Genomic DNA, 18162 nt, shown 5'->3' on the forward strand with positions numbered 1-18162 from the left:
ATGCCCGGGGGGCTCGGGGTGCAGCCTCGGGGCTCTGCCGGTGCCGCTGCCCGCGGGCTCCGGAGATCGCGCTGCCTCGGCTGGAGCGGGGGTCCCGCGGAGCGCTGCGCTGCCCGGCTCGGAGCGCTGCACCACGGAGCTCCTTCCCCTGCCAGGATGGTAAATCATTCCTACCGACATCCCTAAAGATGTTGTGAGTGCTGCGAAGAGAAAACAAATGGGAAACGAGGAGCTTCTGGATGCGTGGCGGTTTGGCTTTTGTGGCTTTTTTGTTGTTATTGAAGTTTGAGGTCTTTTATGCCCCCCTCCTTTCCCCAAGCTAAAAAAGTCAGCGTTTACTTAGTTTGCCATGAATTTTTTATTGTTATCCTCTTATGTTTTTAATGTAAGCCAAACTTTGGCCGCGTTAAAAGCTGTGCTGTCAGTGTTTCACATCACAGAGCAGTGACAGGGCTGGGTGTTCCACTTGCCCTTTTTACACAGGAGCTGAGCACTGAGCACCCATCCAACCCAGGCAGGGCTTTTGTGGAGCTCTCTGGACAGAAGAGCAGGGAAGAGTTCAATTGTGGCAAAAAGCAGTCATCCCCAGACAGTGAAACCAAAGCAAACCACTTGCTAAAAATATCAGGGAAAAAGGAAAGAGGGCTGGGAGAAGCGTTTGCGATGCTCACATGGCGAGGAGGGTGTTCCAGACTGGAGGCAGAAAGAGGAAAAGCAGCAGGGACAGTAAAGTTAGGAAGGATGGCAAAAGGCTTCTGGCTAAGCAAGCAGAAGTTTAGTCTGGCTCTGCTATGAGGTGTAAGGAAAAATAATGGAAGTTCTTCTTTAGGGCTTTAGCAGATGAATCTCATCCTCATTATAAATAAGGAAACAGTGTGAGTTTGAAAAGGAGTCATTCTGCAAAGCAGACAGCAGGCTTTGTGACAGAACCATCTGATTCACAGCCTCCAAAGGCTGATAGCACTGCTAGTTTCAGCCTCCACAGGGGAAGAGAGCAATGTCTCATTTTGGGAGCAACCCCTATAGGCACATCAGCAGCCTTAGTTTGGGCTTTGTGCTAAGTAGGAAATGGGAGGTAGGTGAGGCTGAGCTATGGAAATTATTTAAAGACAGGTGCCTTGCCTTTGCTGTGCCTGAGGTGTTCCTGGGGCCGGGGGGAGCTGCTTGGTGCTGTGCTCCAGCCTCCCACAGTTGTGAGTGGGGTCATTTCCAAGCTGTGGTTGCCCTGCTCCCTTCCAAATGGGTGTTCACCAGGGCTCTCCCCTTTCCCTGGAAAGAAAGGGGCCTGAGGATTCCTGACACTGCTGGGTTCACCAGGGCAGTTGGAGGCTAAACATCCCTGAGCTCTGCATCAGGGGCTGAGCTCCAGAGGCTCTGTAGAAGAACTTGTGCTTCAGACACCTGGATCTTCTTTAGCTGCAGGGATGTGAAAAGTGCATTTTGGTTGTGCTCTGGTTGCTTTTCATTCTGCCTTGCAGAGGAGAGGGATGTGGCCTGGATGCCTCTGGGCCAGCAGTCTTGCTCTACTTTCTGACTGTGCTGCTGCTGCTGGAGGGAAATCAGGGTGGTCACCATATGGTACAATGTATGATGGCAATTAACCTTAGAGTGAGGAGTGTTCAGACCAGTATTTTGGCGTCTTTCAAAGGGCATCTAGCAACTGGGCAGGCTGGTGAAGGGTTAGCTGGGCTTAGGTGGTAGCTGGGAGGAAGCACTACATCAGCAATGATATGTGGCTCCAAGACAATTAGGAAGGTGGCCCGTAGTGAACAATGCCAGCAAACAATGCACTGCTGCTATCCAAGCAAACAAAGGCAATCCAAGGACCAGAGCCCACATTAATATCCTTTATGACTCTTAACAAGGCTTGGTTCACTGTGGTGTCCTGATTAAACAAAGAGGGATGGCCAAGTATTTGGCTGCCCTCAGACCTGTGGTGGCTTGAGTTGCTAATGTTCAATTTGCTAGCAAGGGCAGGATGGGATTTGCACTGTGTTAACTTTAATGCTAATGTTTATTTAGATAATTGTTAGGGTCTTTCCTGGAGTGTCAGAAGCCTTTAGAAGCAAACTATTAGGATGCTGAATCAGAACTAAATTTATTGAAAGAGGAAAGAGAAGCTAATTTTGAGGCATTTAAATTACTATATTTGTATAATAAATAAGCTTAGAGAAGAGGAATGAAGACAGCACACGTTTAAGTGAGAGAAGCAGTTGGAAAGTCCAAGTAGAAAATGCAGTTTAGGTTCCTCGGGGTTTCTGTCTACTGTGGGCACTTGTTAATTCAGCAATGCTGCTTTCTGCAGGAGAGGAGGTGAATTAGGGTGCTGCTCGTGCTTCCCATGGAGTGCAGTAGATATTGTGCATGGAAGCCCTTTACTGGGAGAGTTCCTTAGAGAGCTGCTGTGAGTTTTGTTGCCTGGACCATGAGCTGCCCACAGCTCAGTTCTGTGCAGAGGTTTTGTACCACCCACCAGTTGCTGGAGCAGTAGCAATGGTTTGTTTGCTGACTTCAGCCCCACTGAAGTAAAGCATTTCTTTATATCCAGACTAGTCAAAACATAAAATGAGGAAATGAGAAGAAAGCAAAGAAAACTTCAATGAGATCCAGTCTTGTAGGCATTCTTATGCCTGTGCTTAAATCCATATGTGAGTGTTCCCATTGATTTCCTTTTTAGTGAGGGCTTTTGGAATTGGGGTTTAAGTCTAGAAGGCTTACTGCCTTGTTTTAAAATAAGTGACAGGGAAAAAAAGACACAGACTGACCTGCAAGGGTCAGAAGTCATCCTGATCTGATTTACACATTACTTTTTAAAAAAAAAAGATAAAATCTTGTAAGATCGACAGTCCAGGAAGTTTAAGATTAAAACTCATTTAACTTAAAACCAAATGAATTCATTAGTACTTTCAGTTATGGAAGTCTGGGCTGTGTTGCTCTGAAAGCTCTTGGCATTTATCATGACAGTTGTGCCAATAAAGGTGGAATCTGCTCAGAAATAAAGCCCGTGTTCTTCCACTGGGGTTCTGCCAAGGTAAACATTTCTGTATCCAGTATGAAGAAAGAATTACTTATATTAAAAGATTAACATAGAAGTGGAGTGGAGAATAGCTTGATACCTCTAAAAAAAAAAGGATGTTTTGCAACCAGGGGTATAGAAATTGTACTTCTGAGATAATGTTTTTCTGTATCACGTCCCTCAGCAGTACCAACAGGCATCAATTGACAGGCTAGATTGCTGAAACAGATGTGGTAAAACTGACACATGGACTTAATAATACTTTATATAAAATATATCACTCTCAGTGATACCATGGCAAGAAATGAGCTGAGTGATGAATGGCTTAGCCAGAAACCAAGAAATGATCTCTTGAGTTCTTAATGGTTTTAAATAAATTGCTCAAGTGAATTTTAACTGAAGCACCAGATTTTTTAATGTACTCAGTGGTTCAGGAGAGAGCATTGCCCATGCCTTGCAACAAGAGGGCTGCCTGTACCTGAGGGGTTGCAGCATGCAGAACCCCTGCTGCAGTGGCTGGTGTCAGAGCAGCTGGTGCTGTAGCACAAGGGTAGAAGTTGGTTCATGTGGAATGGCAGACTGATCACCTGACTCATTAATCTTTTATGTAAATTAACAGCAATCTAGTTTGGGTTCAGAGCCAAGAGTTCAATACCTCAGTCAAATTCACTTTGTTATGTTTGCAGAACAGGAGAGTTGAGTGTTCTCAGCCTGCCTGTAAGTTCAGGTTGCCTGGTTTGGTACCTTTCCCTTCACTAGGGTAACTGGGCTCAGGTGCTTTATTTTGTAATTTTTTCAATGCAGCTCTTTAGTTTTTTCCTTTGTTGCCTTGTTCATACCAAGTGTTTCACAGCAGAGCTCAGCAGCTGAGTCTCCAGGCTAGCTCAGTGTGGTAGGGCTTAGGAGCCTGGAGTTTCTCCTTGTTCTACTGTGAGCTGAGTCTGCAGTTGAATTCCAGTATTTTTCACACACCTTCATTTATTTTTTGTATCTGCTGTTGTACCATCCTGCCAATCTTCACCAAGTTGTTTTGTATACAGAAGTTTTGTGAAACTTGACTGAAAATGTAAACATTAATGCATTTCTTACCCCGTGATTTGGCAATTTCCCCTTTAGTGTGTAACACATTAGGAGATGTGCCTCACATATTTCATTTTGGTGGTGTTCAATTAGTTTCTGCTATGAACTGGTTGCTCTAATCCAAATAATGGTATTTCTTCTGCTTTTTGCAGGACCCTGCAGGAATCTTTGAACTGGTGCAGGTTGTTGGGAATGGGACATATGGACAAGTCTACAAGGTTTGGATCCCTCTTTAATTTAGGGTGATGTTCTTGATAAAGCTGTATTACCTAAAGCAGAAGTGAGCACCATTTAAGAAGGTGGACAGTTGTTCCAGTAATAGCCTGGTTTGTCTTGCTCTCTTTTCTGCATAATGCAAAATGTGCTACCTGTGAAATTCCATGGCCCTTCCTTCTGTCCTGTTTTCATGTCTCTTTGCTGCCACAAGTCACATAAATGGTTTTTTAGTAACTTCCCTCTGCTCTGTTCTTATTTTCTCTTTTTCAAAATTATTTTAAAGGTGTCTGGCAGAAATTGACATCAGTGATGGCTAAATTTGGCCTGGATTGGGTGAAGTTCAAAGCTCAGCCAGCAGTGCTCCTCAAGACAGAGGTGTCAATTAGCCCTGCTCTGCAGGAGGCAATGGAGTCTTTGATTTCTGTCATTACCTGTCACATTGCTTTGTCACTGTGGCACCAAAGCAGAACCCAACACAAACTGCAGCAGTTAACAGTGCCCCAGCACAGCACCCTGTGCACCATGCACAGCTCACTTTAGTCACAACAACAAGCCTAGAAAAGTGTTCTTTCACTGTGAAGCCTTCCCTAAAAGTGATTTAAGAAGAGGAAATAGTTGTGATTAAACAGAGAACCAGGTCCCCATTTCGAGAATGAAGGCAGAGGAAGGACAAGGCCCCACTGAGCCCTTGGAGGTGCCTCAGAAGAGTGGTGGTGCTGGAACAAATCTGTCTGGTGCTGCTTCTCCAGGTCCCACTGCTGACGAGGCCCTGCTTGGCAGGTCCTTGTGTGTGTCCAGGCTCTTTGTGCAGTGACCCCTCTGTGGAAAAGTGCCCAAGGGTCCTGTAGCAATGCTGGGCTGTTCTTCTTTCTCCAGGACACTGAATACATGCTACACTTTGGTGTCCATCCTCTGCTGGCAGATCTGCTGTAATCACATTTTACTTTCCCTTTGAAGCTATAGGTTCTGGAAGAAACTTTACAGGAGCAATTCTGGGAAGTCTCTCTTTTCATTGCTACCATTTTTTATTATTATTTTTATGTCAGAAGCAGGATCTTTCTCATGTAACTCTCTGTGGTGGTGAAGTCTGTGTTGTTTCTGAGATTGTCATTCAAATACTGCTTTTAATACTTCTGAGTTAGAAATACATGCTCAGATTAGTTAAAAATTCATGGACAGATTAGAAGTCAAGAGAGATTTAGAGGTGCTGTTGTTTTTTACCTGTAAAAAGATCCCAGACATCCTGAATGTTCTGTGAAATAGTTGACTTTCTTTTTGTGTTGGATTAATTTTATATTGGGAAAGAAAAATTTCGATCTAGTCATCTTTTATGAATGTGGAGTATGAATCAGCTGCTTAATCATGGCAGAAGCAGGAAGGAGCAACGTGATTTGCTTCTCTGCTGCAAAAGAAAATGTTTTGAGCCATCATGTAGCTCATTAGAATGTTAGTTGCCAAAACATGCAAGAAATATTGACAGTGACAATTTAAAATTGCACCCAAAGGCTGCTCTCCACTGAGCATGGCAGAGACCAGGCTTTGACAGCTCTGGGAGTGGGGTGGTTTCAGTCTCTGCTCATTCTGCACTAGGGCTGGCTGGAACATCTGAGGAAGGCACTGAGAGAAAGGGGCTCAAAGTGCTGGGGAAGCTTTGTGCCCATGAATCCTGCCCTGGAGGAGGGAGGGGCTGTGTGTGACCCCAGCTCCGTGCAAGCACACCCCTCACTGAGTGAAACAGCTGGTTAAACTTTGGTCAGACAGCAGTGTGAGCAGTGGGTGATCTGCTGGGAGTTCCTTGGGGATGGAGCTGCTCTTAGTGGGAGCATGGCTGTGGGAGCTGCTGTTGGAGGAGCTGGTGGTGACAGCCAAGCTGGACAGATGCAAAATGCACATTCCACACTCAGCAGTCAGCTCTGGCACTGCTGTGAAGGATTTTCACCCAGCCCAAAGGCTCAGTGTGTGTGGAACTGCTCCTGCAGACACTGAGCACCACCTGAATGCTCCCAGGTGTTTCTGCCTGGTGGCATCTCCCTGGTGCTGGCCTTGCACCCAGAGCTAATGAGTTTCCTCAGGAGGGGGGCAGCTGCAATGGAACACTGCTTCTGCAGTTCTGGCCACGAGAAGTGAGGCTCATGCTCACTTTTCTTTTTAACTTTTGTGTACTGTGTCCTCTGATCTGTAAAATGCTAGCACTAATAGAGCGAATGAATGGAATTCTGGAATCATTTTGCAGTTTGTCTGGTATAGGCTTGTGATTATAAATATTTAAGTTCTAAAGTCATCTCTGTTATCCATATACTTTACTCATATCACTAGAGCATGTTTTTATTCTCCTGAGGTGTTAGATTCTTCCATGCATTCAGAAACTACACATAGTAATTTGCACATAATCAAAGAAAAACTTATTTCAGGCTGAATAAATTATATTCAGGATTACTAAATTGCTTTGTTGGCTGTGAAGATGATTCATATTTTAATATATGCAACTCTATAAAAATGAAAATAAAATTTTGAGGATTCATCATTAGGTTTAGAAAACCATGTTTAACAGATTTATTAAAGGAGAGTATTATTCATACTGAATTATTCCAGTTCCAGTTCAGGGTCTTTTAAAATGAAATGGAAGAGGTATGAATTGTACACATAACAATGCTAGAGCTGAGTAGAAATGTTATAAAGATTTGTGTACAATAGCTGACTAAATACCAACAGATTTTTTTTGACAACTTAGGAAGTAGTAGGACATAAATATGCCAGTACTGGCAACTTCAGCCTTTGCAAAGTGTGAATTAGATGTGAAAAAAAAAATCCAGTGGTACCCAGAATTCATGAGACTTGGGCTTCATTATCTCTTGAAATTACAGGTGAGTTTTTCAGTTAATTCCTGGTTTCCACATGTTGGAATTCAAAGAACAATCCTATGTAAGGGGTGATTCAGAATGATGCCATGGGAGGTGCTAGCACAGTCCTCCCTGACAGGAAGGGAAAATGGAAGGTAGTTGGAAATAGGGCATTTGCTGGTGGTTGGGAATTAGGAGTACTGACTCTTTCATGCCTTTGTCTCCTCAGTGCTGAGGAGCTGAAGGTCAGACTGTGTCCAGGTTCTGCACCATCTCCACTGAATGTGTTTGGGAAAGGAAAGTCTCTGAACATCCCATGCACTACTTCTGGCAAGATCTGTCCATCCTCCTGTGTGCTCTTGAGGCCAGGGATGAAAGTGGGTGTTCAGGGCATGAGCAGCTGCTCTCCAAATAGGAGGGCAAGCATTTGTGAGGGTTTCTAGAGCTGCTGATCACTAAGGGCCTTCAGAGCAGTGTTTTGTGTCCTGTCACTGTCGGTGTCATCTGGAAGTGAGAAGGCTGAAGGTGTCACTGGGAGGTCCCTGGGGTCTGTTGGGCCATGGCACTGCTGGGAGTTCTTTGCCTGCTCCCATTCCCTGCAGGAGTTTAACTGGGTGGGCTCTGTGGCTCTGGAGTGCTGGGAGGTGCTGGTCCCTCACCCTTGACTCAGAGCATTCTGTGCTGGTCTGTGCCTGTGTGTTCAGTAAGAGCTAAACTGTAAGTTTGGGGGAAGTGAACTATTTTTTTCAAAGACTTCTGCTGTTGGTTTCATAATCTTTGATGAGAAGTGCTTCTTCCATAGAAGCCTGTTAATGTATTTCCTGTGTTCCAGTTTTCAATGCTGGGTCATTTTTCTGTGGAGTAAATGGGGAAAGGGAGATATGGGGGCACCTGAAGGGGTTGCCATTTTTGAAGTGTTTGGGTCACACAATTCTTCCTGAGCTCTGGAGGAGGCTGTGAGACTCTGACAGTTGTCAAGATGAAGAGGAATTGTTCCTCATCCTTCTCATTCAGCCATGCTGTGAGAGTCTTCATCCTTCTGAAGCTTTCGTGGGCCAAATGAGGTCAGCAGTGGTGTTCTGATGCCAAGAGGCATCTGACTGAGGCTTTTGTCTTCCTTATTTTTGGTGATGTGGATTAGCCTTCTCCTGGGCTTGCCAGTTTTCAGTGGCCTAGGGAAAGAGAGGCCAGTGTCTTTGGATAGTTCCAGGGGCTGATGCCTTTGGCACATGATCTTGGAGGCTGGTGATGAACCCTGACAGATTTGCAGCTGCTGTGTGTGCAGAATGGTTTTATCTTCAATGGAGTCTGAGGGCCCAGGGAACTTGAGAGAGGTGCTGTGGTTTGGAGCTGTGAGAGTCAGGGGGGAAGAAGTGGAGCCCAGTAATGCAGCTGGTGAAGAAGCAGCAGTGCTGCTGCTGCTGCTGGGGCTTAGCAGGGGTGGAAGCAGCCCTGCCTTCCTGCAGTGACTCTGCACAGCTAACATTTTTATTTCTCTGCGGTCACATAAAACTCAGGATACAAAAAGGAAGCAGATCTGAGTAAGGAAGTGTATGGGGTTTGGTTGGGCTTTTTTTGTTGTTGTTTTTGATTTTTTTTTAACACAGTTGCTTCTTGGCATTGAATCGTGCTTCAGTTGCTGACGTGAGTTATGAGTTACTTTGCTGCTGATGTAGAGTGGCAGGAGTGCAGCAAAACACAAATACAATGTTTCAGTTTGTCCTAATTTGAAAGTCTGTTAAGTTCTTGGTATTCCATTTCAGTGAATAACTGGCTGATGTAACTGAGTTGGGAGTGGTGGGGGGAAGGAACGTGGGGGTTTTTGAGGCTGGGGATTGTGTGGGCAGAATCACCCAACCATGCTGTTATGGAGTGTTTTATCTGTGGACTGAATTGTAAACCATCATTAATGGTAGCACCTGGAAGGTTAAATTAAGAAAGAATTATGTTCTGTACAATACAGATAGTGAATGTGTATAAGCTGAAAACTTTTAAACCATCCCTTCTGTGGATGGGTCAGCAGTAGCCACTGTCCAAAGAGTGTGTCTTGGGGCTGAAATGCAATTTCAGAGTCTCCAAAGTGCTGCAGAGATGTTAAAAATGACACATAATCTCAGATTGTTTTGTTGTCATTTGTGGTGAGTTACAGTTTTAAAGCTAATCTTAGTCTTCAAGGCACTGAGATTTTGACAAGTCAAGAAAGGAAATCAGTTGTATTCTACAGAAATGACAAAGTGCTACTCTCTGTTTCACTAGCAGTTGATAAAAGTGCTTGTTTGTCTATCTGTTTGCTTTATTTTGGTTTTTGGTAGTGACGCCTTTTTCTCAGCCATAAAATTAAGAGCCAGACACAGTTAAGAGATGAAGGGTTTTACTTTGGTGTTTAGTAAGTATCTGTATGGTGCAGCAATTGTCAAGGTGGGATATGCCAAAGTGCACACACAAGGTAGATCACATTTCCAATTTTATGGACCTTGCACATTAGCCTATCTAACGAAGCTGTCCCACAGAGAGGCTTGAATGAATAGTGTGACGTGTCCCTAGTCTGAAGTATTCCCCCCAGACAGGTCTGATCCTGGTTTGCAGGATGTGTTCTGGAGGGGACCTTGGTTTCTCAGGATAGTGTGGGGTTCTCCAGCCTCCAGCTGTGGGACCTTGGCATGTTTGGTCTCCTGGCCTAGCAGAACACCAGGGCTGTGCTGAGATACCAGGCTTAAAGGGTTAAGAGTATGCGTGCTAAGGGTGTGAGAATACCTAAAAAGTATAGAAAAAGAAAAGGCAAAACCCATCATGGCAGCAGTAGAAGAGCTGATTATCTTGTCCACGTGAAAATCTAGTTAATTACAGCAGGCAGCAGTGTATAAAGTCACTGCCAACAGTGCTTGGGATGAAGGCAGCAGCTCATTGCACAGATCCTTGGTTGGCTGGTGCAGACAATACTGGAGATTGTCTGCTGCTCCTGGCCACAGGGATCTCTCCAGGAGAACGTCTGAACTCCAGATGTGCTGCTGCCATTGCAATGAGATATGAAATGCTGTTTGCTTATGAGTGGGTTGCCTTGAAAACTGAAGCATGTAGGGCTGCAATACCAGTAGCACACTAGAGGGGTGTGGGTTGGGGTTCTGGTATTTAACTTCTTCCATTTTTAATGAGACCCTTGAAGTCTGCATTCTACCAGGTGTGTTTCTTCATCTTCTCTCAGTTGTCTGCAGATCCTAAATACCCTCCCATAAATGTCTCCATGCCTTTCTTATTGCTTCCACACCACAGCTGTCCTTTTCCTCCCCCATCAGAATGGCTGTGGAGCTGGCACCCTTGATACAAGGAGGGCTCTTGTGTCAGCAAGAGCCTGGCAAGCAAATCAGGAGGTGTGGTTATTTTCCATGCTCTTGTTAGGCCACACCTGGAATACTGTGTCCCATCTTTGCTCCCTCAGTTCCCGAGAGATGTTGGGAAACCAGAGAGGATTCAGCAAGAGGCAGCCAAAACATGTATTGGGTTGAAGAAAGAAAGGCTGAAGGAATTGGGTTTTTTCAACCCTGGGAAGAGAAGGCTGAGGGCAGTCTAGACAGAGTTTTCAGGTGCCTCAGTGATGGTTAGTACAGGGATCCACAGGCAAATGGGTTGCTCAGGAAAAGTTCCATCTGGTTGTAAGAAAAAAATTCTGTACCATGAGAATGAGTCACCACTGGAATGGGTTTCTCATGATGGTTGTGGAGTCACCCTTGCTGGAAATATCCAAATATGTTTGACACTGTCTTGGGCATTGTAAACTAAGTCCCTGCTTTTAACAGAAGGTGGGACCATGTGTTCCCAGAGGTCATTTCCAATCTCAGCTTTGAGTTCAAGACATGCCTACTATCAACCCAGCCTAGTAGGGTGTGAATTACTAACTTCAAAAACAAACCCCCCCCACTTCTGTATGAAATATTTATATTTATATTTATATATATATATATATATATATATATATATATATATATATATATATATATATATATATATATATATAATAGGTAGTTTATGGTGTTTATTCAATTGTCAGAGTCAGGAGCATTTTTGTGCTGGGGTTTTTTGGGGTTTGGTGCTGTTTGTTTTTTTTTTTTTTTAAATCTTGCCTTCCCTGTCAATTTGCATACTCAGCACTGGATTTTAAAATAGTGGATCAAACACGTGAAATTAATTAGCAAATTGTGAAGTCCTGGTTCTAGTTAGTGAATATTTCAGAGGAACTTGATTAAGATTCTTAGGAGCCAAACTAGTTTATCAAAAATAGAAGAGTAAGGATGTGAAAAAAACATCCCAGCTGTGGAGTGCCTCTATACAATAAATGCTCTGTCTGAACAGAGAAATGTACAATAATTAGATGTGCCATTAGAGAGTAGTAAAATCCTTGCAAATAATTTGTTTTCAGGCCTCCTGCTTTCAGCTCCTCCATGTTTTGGAGCTAAAAGCCCATGTGGGAGATTACAGTGCATTTTCATCCTAAACTGTTGGCATTTTGAGCTCATGTTGCATAACACTTCAGGTTTTGTCACTGGGTCATGCTATTTTGAAGGTAAGAGAACGTGCTAAAAATGCACTGCTGGTAATATGAGCATGGTAGGAAGTAGTTCAAGCTCTTAATTCCCTGCTCCAGCACTTTGCTGTGCTTTGAGCACCTCACCAGTGAGGTGACATTGATTTCAGTGATCCTGACTGCTCAGTGGCATCCAGATTCAAGCAGTGTGCAGGTACATCAGTGTGACCAGTGCTCCATGGGCCTGAGTTCTGCAGCATCTGACCTACTCAGAAATATTTTCATTGTATATGATATATGAATTTGTGGAACTTGGGGGGAAATTGTAATTGTCTATTTGCAGTCCAGAAAACCATGGCTATGACAGTTAATGAATGAATGACACATTACTTTAAACAGCAGAAAATCTAGTGTGCTGTTTAGAGATGTTTGAGCTGATTCCCATGGCAGGTTAGCTCTAGTAACTATTATTTTCACTGTGAACTGCAGGATTTTAGAGCCTAGTGAGGACATATCACCTTATCTGTGTGTCTCTGACTCTTTCCTAGAGCTCCTTATGAATTGTACTTTCCAGGTCTGCTTTAATGTCCTGAAGAGTGCATGTATGTTTCTTTGAAAGTCCTTCTTTGGTACCTCTGGGCAATAGCTAATAAAGTATAATAAAAGGAACAACAAATCAGTTGGTTTCCTAAAATAAACCAAGGAACTATTTTTCAGCTGTTTGTAGTATACTTTTTATTTTTCAAAGTCCTTGTGTATTTTAAGTCTGCTCTTGTAACCTACTGAACCTTGTGGAGTTCCTGAGAGGTTTTCAAGATTTGCTTTAGAAGCACCTTCTCAAAGGCCATTTATTCCCCATCCCCTACTTCCTACCCTTGAAAATACAAAATTTTAGTAACTTCTGAGATCTTACAACTGAGAGGTCCAGAAGATAGACTTTGTAGCAAACTGTGCCCTTTTCAGTGTCCTGCATAGGTAATGTGATTAGCTGCTGTGCAGTAGCTGGGTGTGGTCTGGGGCAGCCTTTAGGAGCTCCCAGTGTGTGAAAAATGCACTTTTTCATTAGATAAGGGAGGGGCTGATGTGGGCAGCTGTGGCTCAGGAGATCTTGCTTCTCTTCTTGCCTCTGCTTCCCACCATGGCTAAACCCCATGAATGGAAATGGGGCTCTTTGTGTGAGTGTAGCTGGTGAAATGGAGGCAGCCCTTGTTTCTGTGCAGCACTTTGGGATTGTGGTTAGGAGGAATCAGTGTGCTTATGGAGGTGATTTGTGAAAATTGGTCAGCAGCCACTTCCTGAACAACGTGCTGCTTGAAAAGAGCTTCACTTGAATCCAAACATGGGTTCAAGAGAAACCAGAGTGGGAAAATTTCAAGAAATGAGTTGGCTTTCATTTCCAAACTTTGCATCAGAAATGTCAAAACATTACATTTAATTTCCTTCATTTGAACATACATTTAAATTCAGCAGGATGTTTAATAGATTGGGGAAAAAAGGTACAGTCATACTGAAATAATTTGGCATGACAAAATGAAATGTGAATATTAATGTGAATTATTCTGATTTTATATTCTGAGAGGAGTGTTTGCAACCAAAAGCGAGACCAGTTGGCAAAATATTGACATTTTTTTGGTGTTTACTGAATACTGGAATTTACTAAATTCTGTTTTCTGACTCTGTGATTGCTACATCTGAAATGAGCTTTTTAATCCAATTTTTTCTTGTATCTCTATTGTTAAAAATGGAAACATTTAGAGGAAAAGGTCATAAGACAAATATGTGATGGCCTTCTGAAAAGAAAATTCCTGAAGTTCAGTAAAATGTAGATATCTTTCTTATTTAGTATGCAGAATTTGGCAAGGCATTTCCCCAGTGTTTAAAAATAACAATAGAGTAACCAGTTTACTGATTATTTCTGTTGCAGTAGATTTGTCTACTTCTGTTTTACTCTTGGCTTTAAACCTGTGAACAATTATACTAAAATATGCAACAAAACCATCATGAAATAAATATGCATATGACTTAGATAATGGATTCTCAAATGTATTATTTACACAGATTTTTCATTATGTTGTCTTGTTATACAGAAGAAGGAAAGAGCTAGAAGAAAATAATATTTGTTTTTTGCAGTCTAACATGAAATATTTATTGTAGCAGTCTTCTTGCAAACATTCTGCCCCCAGTAGCCAAATTGTATCAGTAGATATCTGATTGCCTTTTATTATGATCAGAGGGCAAAGTTAGGAGTTGGGGGGCAGCGTTATCTCTCGTGCTTTGGAAAATCAAATTACTGTGGTGAGGTCTTGCAGTTTTGCTGTGTTTTGCCCTGCAGAAGAGCACAGGCAGCAGCAGTGCATGGCTGGGGGGCACCAGACCATTCCTGCTTTGGGATGCCTTTGGGATCAAGGGTGGATTGTTCCCAGAGGCACTGGGCTGTGCTTTGCTGTCCCTCCCAGTGGAAGCTAGCCAAGTTTTGGAGGAGCAGGGGTGCCCCATGGACCCAGCAAGGCCTGGCATGGCTCAGGGAGGGGTTTGAGCCTGTGGATGTGCTGCACTGAGGGCACACTGGGCTTTTTGTGCGTGTGCACATCAGCCTAAGCAGGTCTGACGTTTCCCAAAGGCACTGGAGCTCCTGGCTCCCGTGCTGGTGTCTGGGGGGGCACGTGCAGATTGCTGGGTGCCCAACTGGGGCAGCTCCCCTGGCAGCAAAGGGCTTGCACGGGGAGAAGGTCCATGCATGGCAGCCTGCTCTCCAAAAATGTGCCTGGGAAAGGATGAAGGAATAGAGAGATTGACTTTCTTTTGGACACTTGGAAAAAGTCAGCCAGAACTCTTTTGAGTAGAGGAAGATACAAAACAGAGTCTGGAAACTCAGGTCTCTGATAGCACACGTTGGAGAATAAAAACTGAGAGGATTTTGGACTCATCCTTTCCTATGTTCCCCTCTTCCTTTCTTCACACTGTGTTAGTTTCTAGGTACCCACCTCTTGGCAGACTCTGCATGGCCTGCATCCCTGGCTTGCATGATGGAGTTGCAGTATTTTCATGCTGCAGGTGAGGAATCAGCCTGTGCAGTCACTGTGTGAGTGCTCAGGTTTGCAAAGCACCTCCTGCATTTGTGAGGCTGCTCAAAGAGTCACAGCAAGCTCCTGGTCAGGCCTCATAATGTCATTTATCTTCCTACATCTGCCAAAGTCATGGTTCTCTGACCAGGAATGAAAAGAAATGGCCTTGTCAGAGCTGGGTGATGGCTGGAGCCTGCATGGCACTTGCCCTGTCTGTCACACAGATGGGTTTTCAGTGTCAGAGGGAGTATATGAAATATCTGGCTGGAGAAGCTTTTGTGGTTGCTGTATCCTGCATTGTTTGCATTGTTCTGGCAGACCTCTCCCTTTGAAAGTTGTTAATATTAAAATAGAGCAATTCTTTATCATGTGGAGATATCCTTGCAGCCCAGCTCTGTCAGGGGAGGCTGGGAGGCTTCAGGCCCCCGTGCTGGGATGGAGGCAATGCTGAGCCACACCAGGGCTGGGCAGGGATTGTAGGTGCCCCTGGAGTCTGGCTGGAGGTGAGACTGGGGTCTATAAATTGTGGTTCTTAATGGGGAGCCTGTCTGGTTGAATCCTCTGGTGTGTAAATGCTGCCTGATCTTCTGGAAAGGTTGTGCCTTCAGCTTAGGTGAGCATATGCCAGCAGTGGGCTTTCTTTCCTTTCTGGCTTCCCTTATTGCCAGGCAAGCAGCGTGGATGTCATCATACAGTGCCCTGCTGTCTGAGCTGTCAGAGCCATCGTGTGATGTGAATGTCCCCAGAGATTGCATGATGCACTTTGATTTCTCCTTACAGACTTGGGAGCATGATCAGAAAGAGAAATGGGGAAGCTGCTGCCTCTGCATTTCCCCCCAGCCTGGGCAGGCTGATGACTGTGCAGTTCTCTAGGTGTGTTCCAGGAGCTGGCTGTGGTGTGACAAGCCACATCTGTCCTGCCTGCCAAGGAGGACATCCATGTTTGTGAAGGGCCCTCTGTTAGCAAGGAGTGTTTGCAATACAGGAGGTGACACAGAGGGCTTTGCACTTCAATTATTTTGTGATTCCCACCCAGGCTGTGCTTGCCTCAGTGCAGCAGTGCCTTTTGCAGATGTGCTGCTGAGGTTTTGTGGTGCCTCAGGTGGGTCTGTGGCTGCTGTAACAGGGCGTGTGCCTGGCCCTGCTGCTGAAGCAGAACAACAGCTCTCTTGAGGTTTGGCAGAAAATAGCTGCTGCTTTTTTTTTTTTTTTTTTTCTCTCCTTGGTGAAAACAAGAGGAAGCCTCAGCAGGTAGGAGGTTGATGCTTTGCCACAAAATCGTGTTCTCACATATCAGTGCAGTGAGGGCAAAACCACGAGCTGGACCCACCCCTGGCTGTGGGCAGCCTTTACTGGACCAGTTAGTGATAAAACCCATGTTCTCTCTCATTGCATCATGGGACAGATGAATATTAAACTACTTCAGTTCATTGCTGACTTTTCTAAAACAAATTCTCTTTTTAAAAGAAGAAGAAGCTAGTAGCAGAAGCAAACAGAAAATTTCAAAGAGCTAAGCAGTAATCTCCTTCTATTAAAACCACTGTGAAAGTGGGCAGAAATGGAGGTATGCAAAAAATGAGCATTTTGATGACTGGTGTGGCTGGATCAGTGAAAGGAAAAAGACAAACAAACCTGATTCAGGCCACTGAGCATGTCCACGCTTAACAAAATTGAGCTGGAAATAACATTTCTAATTAAACTGGGTCAAACCATGTATGCAAACCAGGTCTTTAAAAATAATTATATGAAACCTTGTTTTTTTCCAGTCCTTTGCACATGATGTCATTGTTCGACCTATTCAGAGGGGAAGTGCCAGCAGTGGTGGGATGGAGCTTTGTGCTCACCCTGCACTCATTTGGTTCCAGAGCAAATGGCAAATCAGAATCAGTGCAGGGGAGCCAGTCCCCAAAGATGACTCAGTGACTAATTTCAGAACCCCTTCTTGTTAGGTATTTGTTTTTCTGTAACTCCTCAGTCACTGAATGTGTCAGGCTATTTTCTTGTGCAAACATGACAAAAATAGGTATTTTCTGTAAGCCTCTGTGGTGCAGGGAGGAAAGGAGTTTGTCTCCTCTGATTTGCACAAAGTATGCAGGAATTGAGTCATCTTGGAGACTTCAGATTTGGTGGGAATGGGCTGACTGCTTCAAACATGATTGGATGCAAGAGCAGTGCAATCCCATACATTCTGTTTTCTTATTAAAAAAAAAAAAAAACACAAAAACTGGCTGAGCTTCTGTCTTTCGTAATGCAAGTTCATGTGCTCCCCTGAACCTGAAGATTTAGAAGGTAGAAGGCAATTCAAAGCAGCTGGGAGATGGCTTTTCTGGTGTGGGGTTTTCATATGTACTTTGATACATTCTTTTTTAATGACTCTTTTTTTTTAAATAGAGACCTAACAATTTAAATTTCTCTTATTTAAATATGTGCATTGGCAATGCTGTAGAGTTTTAGTTTTTCCTGCAAAAATTTCCTCTGGTACATAATTTCATATTTATCCAAAGCAGCAGTGAGCTCTTGGTGGTGTATTTTGGCATCTGGATGTAGATGACAGAATATGCAAAGGAGCTGCAAAAGGAAGATTTTTTGGAAACTTGTGGATGGTTACACTGTTTAAGTGATTTTTTTTTAAGTGAGCACAGCTAGATGTTAAAGCAGAAATGCTAGTTTTTAAAATTGATATTCTACATGTAGCCAGCAAGTTGCTGGCATTAGCTGGATGCCTTGTGGAATGTTGAGGTTGTTTTGCTGTTTTGTTTTTGTCTTTCTTGACAGCTGCTTTGGATGTGATGCAGCTGCTTGGACAGGCTATTGCTGCTGCAAGGTAAAGGAAGCACACAGGGTTCAGAGCTTGGAAAATGAGAAGTGGCTTTGAGACTCAACCATGAGAAGGGTTCTGGTGCAGCTTCACTGACATCTGAGGTACCTTAGGCTAGGCCAGGGGATTTCAGTGTTTCAGTTTTGGATATTTCTGTGTGTGTTTCTGGGCGTGCCCTGTTGTCTGTAGTACCTGGGCCCTGCTGTATTTGGTGTGGAAGAAGCTGATGGAGCTTCCCAGCTCTGCCTGTGGAATCTTGCTGTGGCACAGCAGCTGGCACACCTGAGCGGGGGCGATGCCCTCCATCCCAGAACCTGAGTGAGTGCTGAGGGTCAGAGCACTGAGAGCTCTCTGCTTCCATCTGTAGGTTTGTGGAGAGCCTCATCTCCCATGGGCTGTGAGCTTTGGGGGACAGCCCTGCAGTGGCTTGTCAGAGGTACTTTTGCACAAGTGGACACACTGCAGCAGAGGCTGGGGTTGATTTCTTGTGTCACAAGCTCTGGCTCAAACCTGTGAGAGGATCTATGCAATCACACCTTTCCCAACAGGGAAACCATTGACAATTCACTCTTTTTTCATTGTAAAGTGAGGTTTGTTTTGTTTGAGAA

The 18162-nt window shown here is 44.1% G+C and overlaps 1 protein-coding gene across 2 annotated transcripts in view; it reads left to right on the plus strand.

Moving 5' to 3' along the window:
- The window catches only part of NRK (Nik related kinase), an 89413-nt gene that overhangs the window by 318 nt on the left and 70933 nt on the right, over positions 1-18162 (plus strand). For both annotated transcript variants that reach the window (XM_059859415.1, XM_059859414.1), the window contains exon 2: positions 4249-4314. In XM_059859415.1, the coding sequence (XP_059715398.1) occupies positions 4249-4314 (66 nt within the window). The remainder of the gene's footprint in view (positions 1-4248; positions 4315-18162) is intronic.

Source organism: Haemorhous mexicanus, chromosome 14, assembly GCF_027477595.1.
Source record: "Haemorhous mexicanus isolate bHaeMex1 chromosome 14, bHaeMex1.pri, whole genome shotgun sequence".
NCBI lineage: Eukaryota > Metazoa > Chordata > Aves > Passeriformes > Fringillidae > Haemorhous > Haemorhous mexicanus.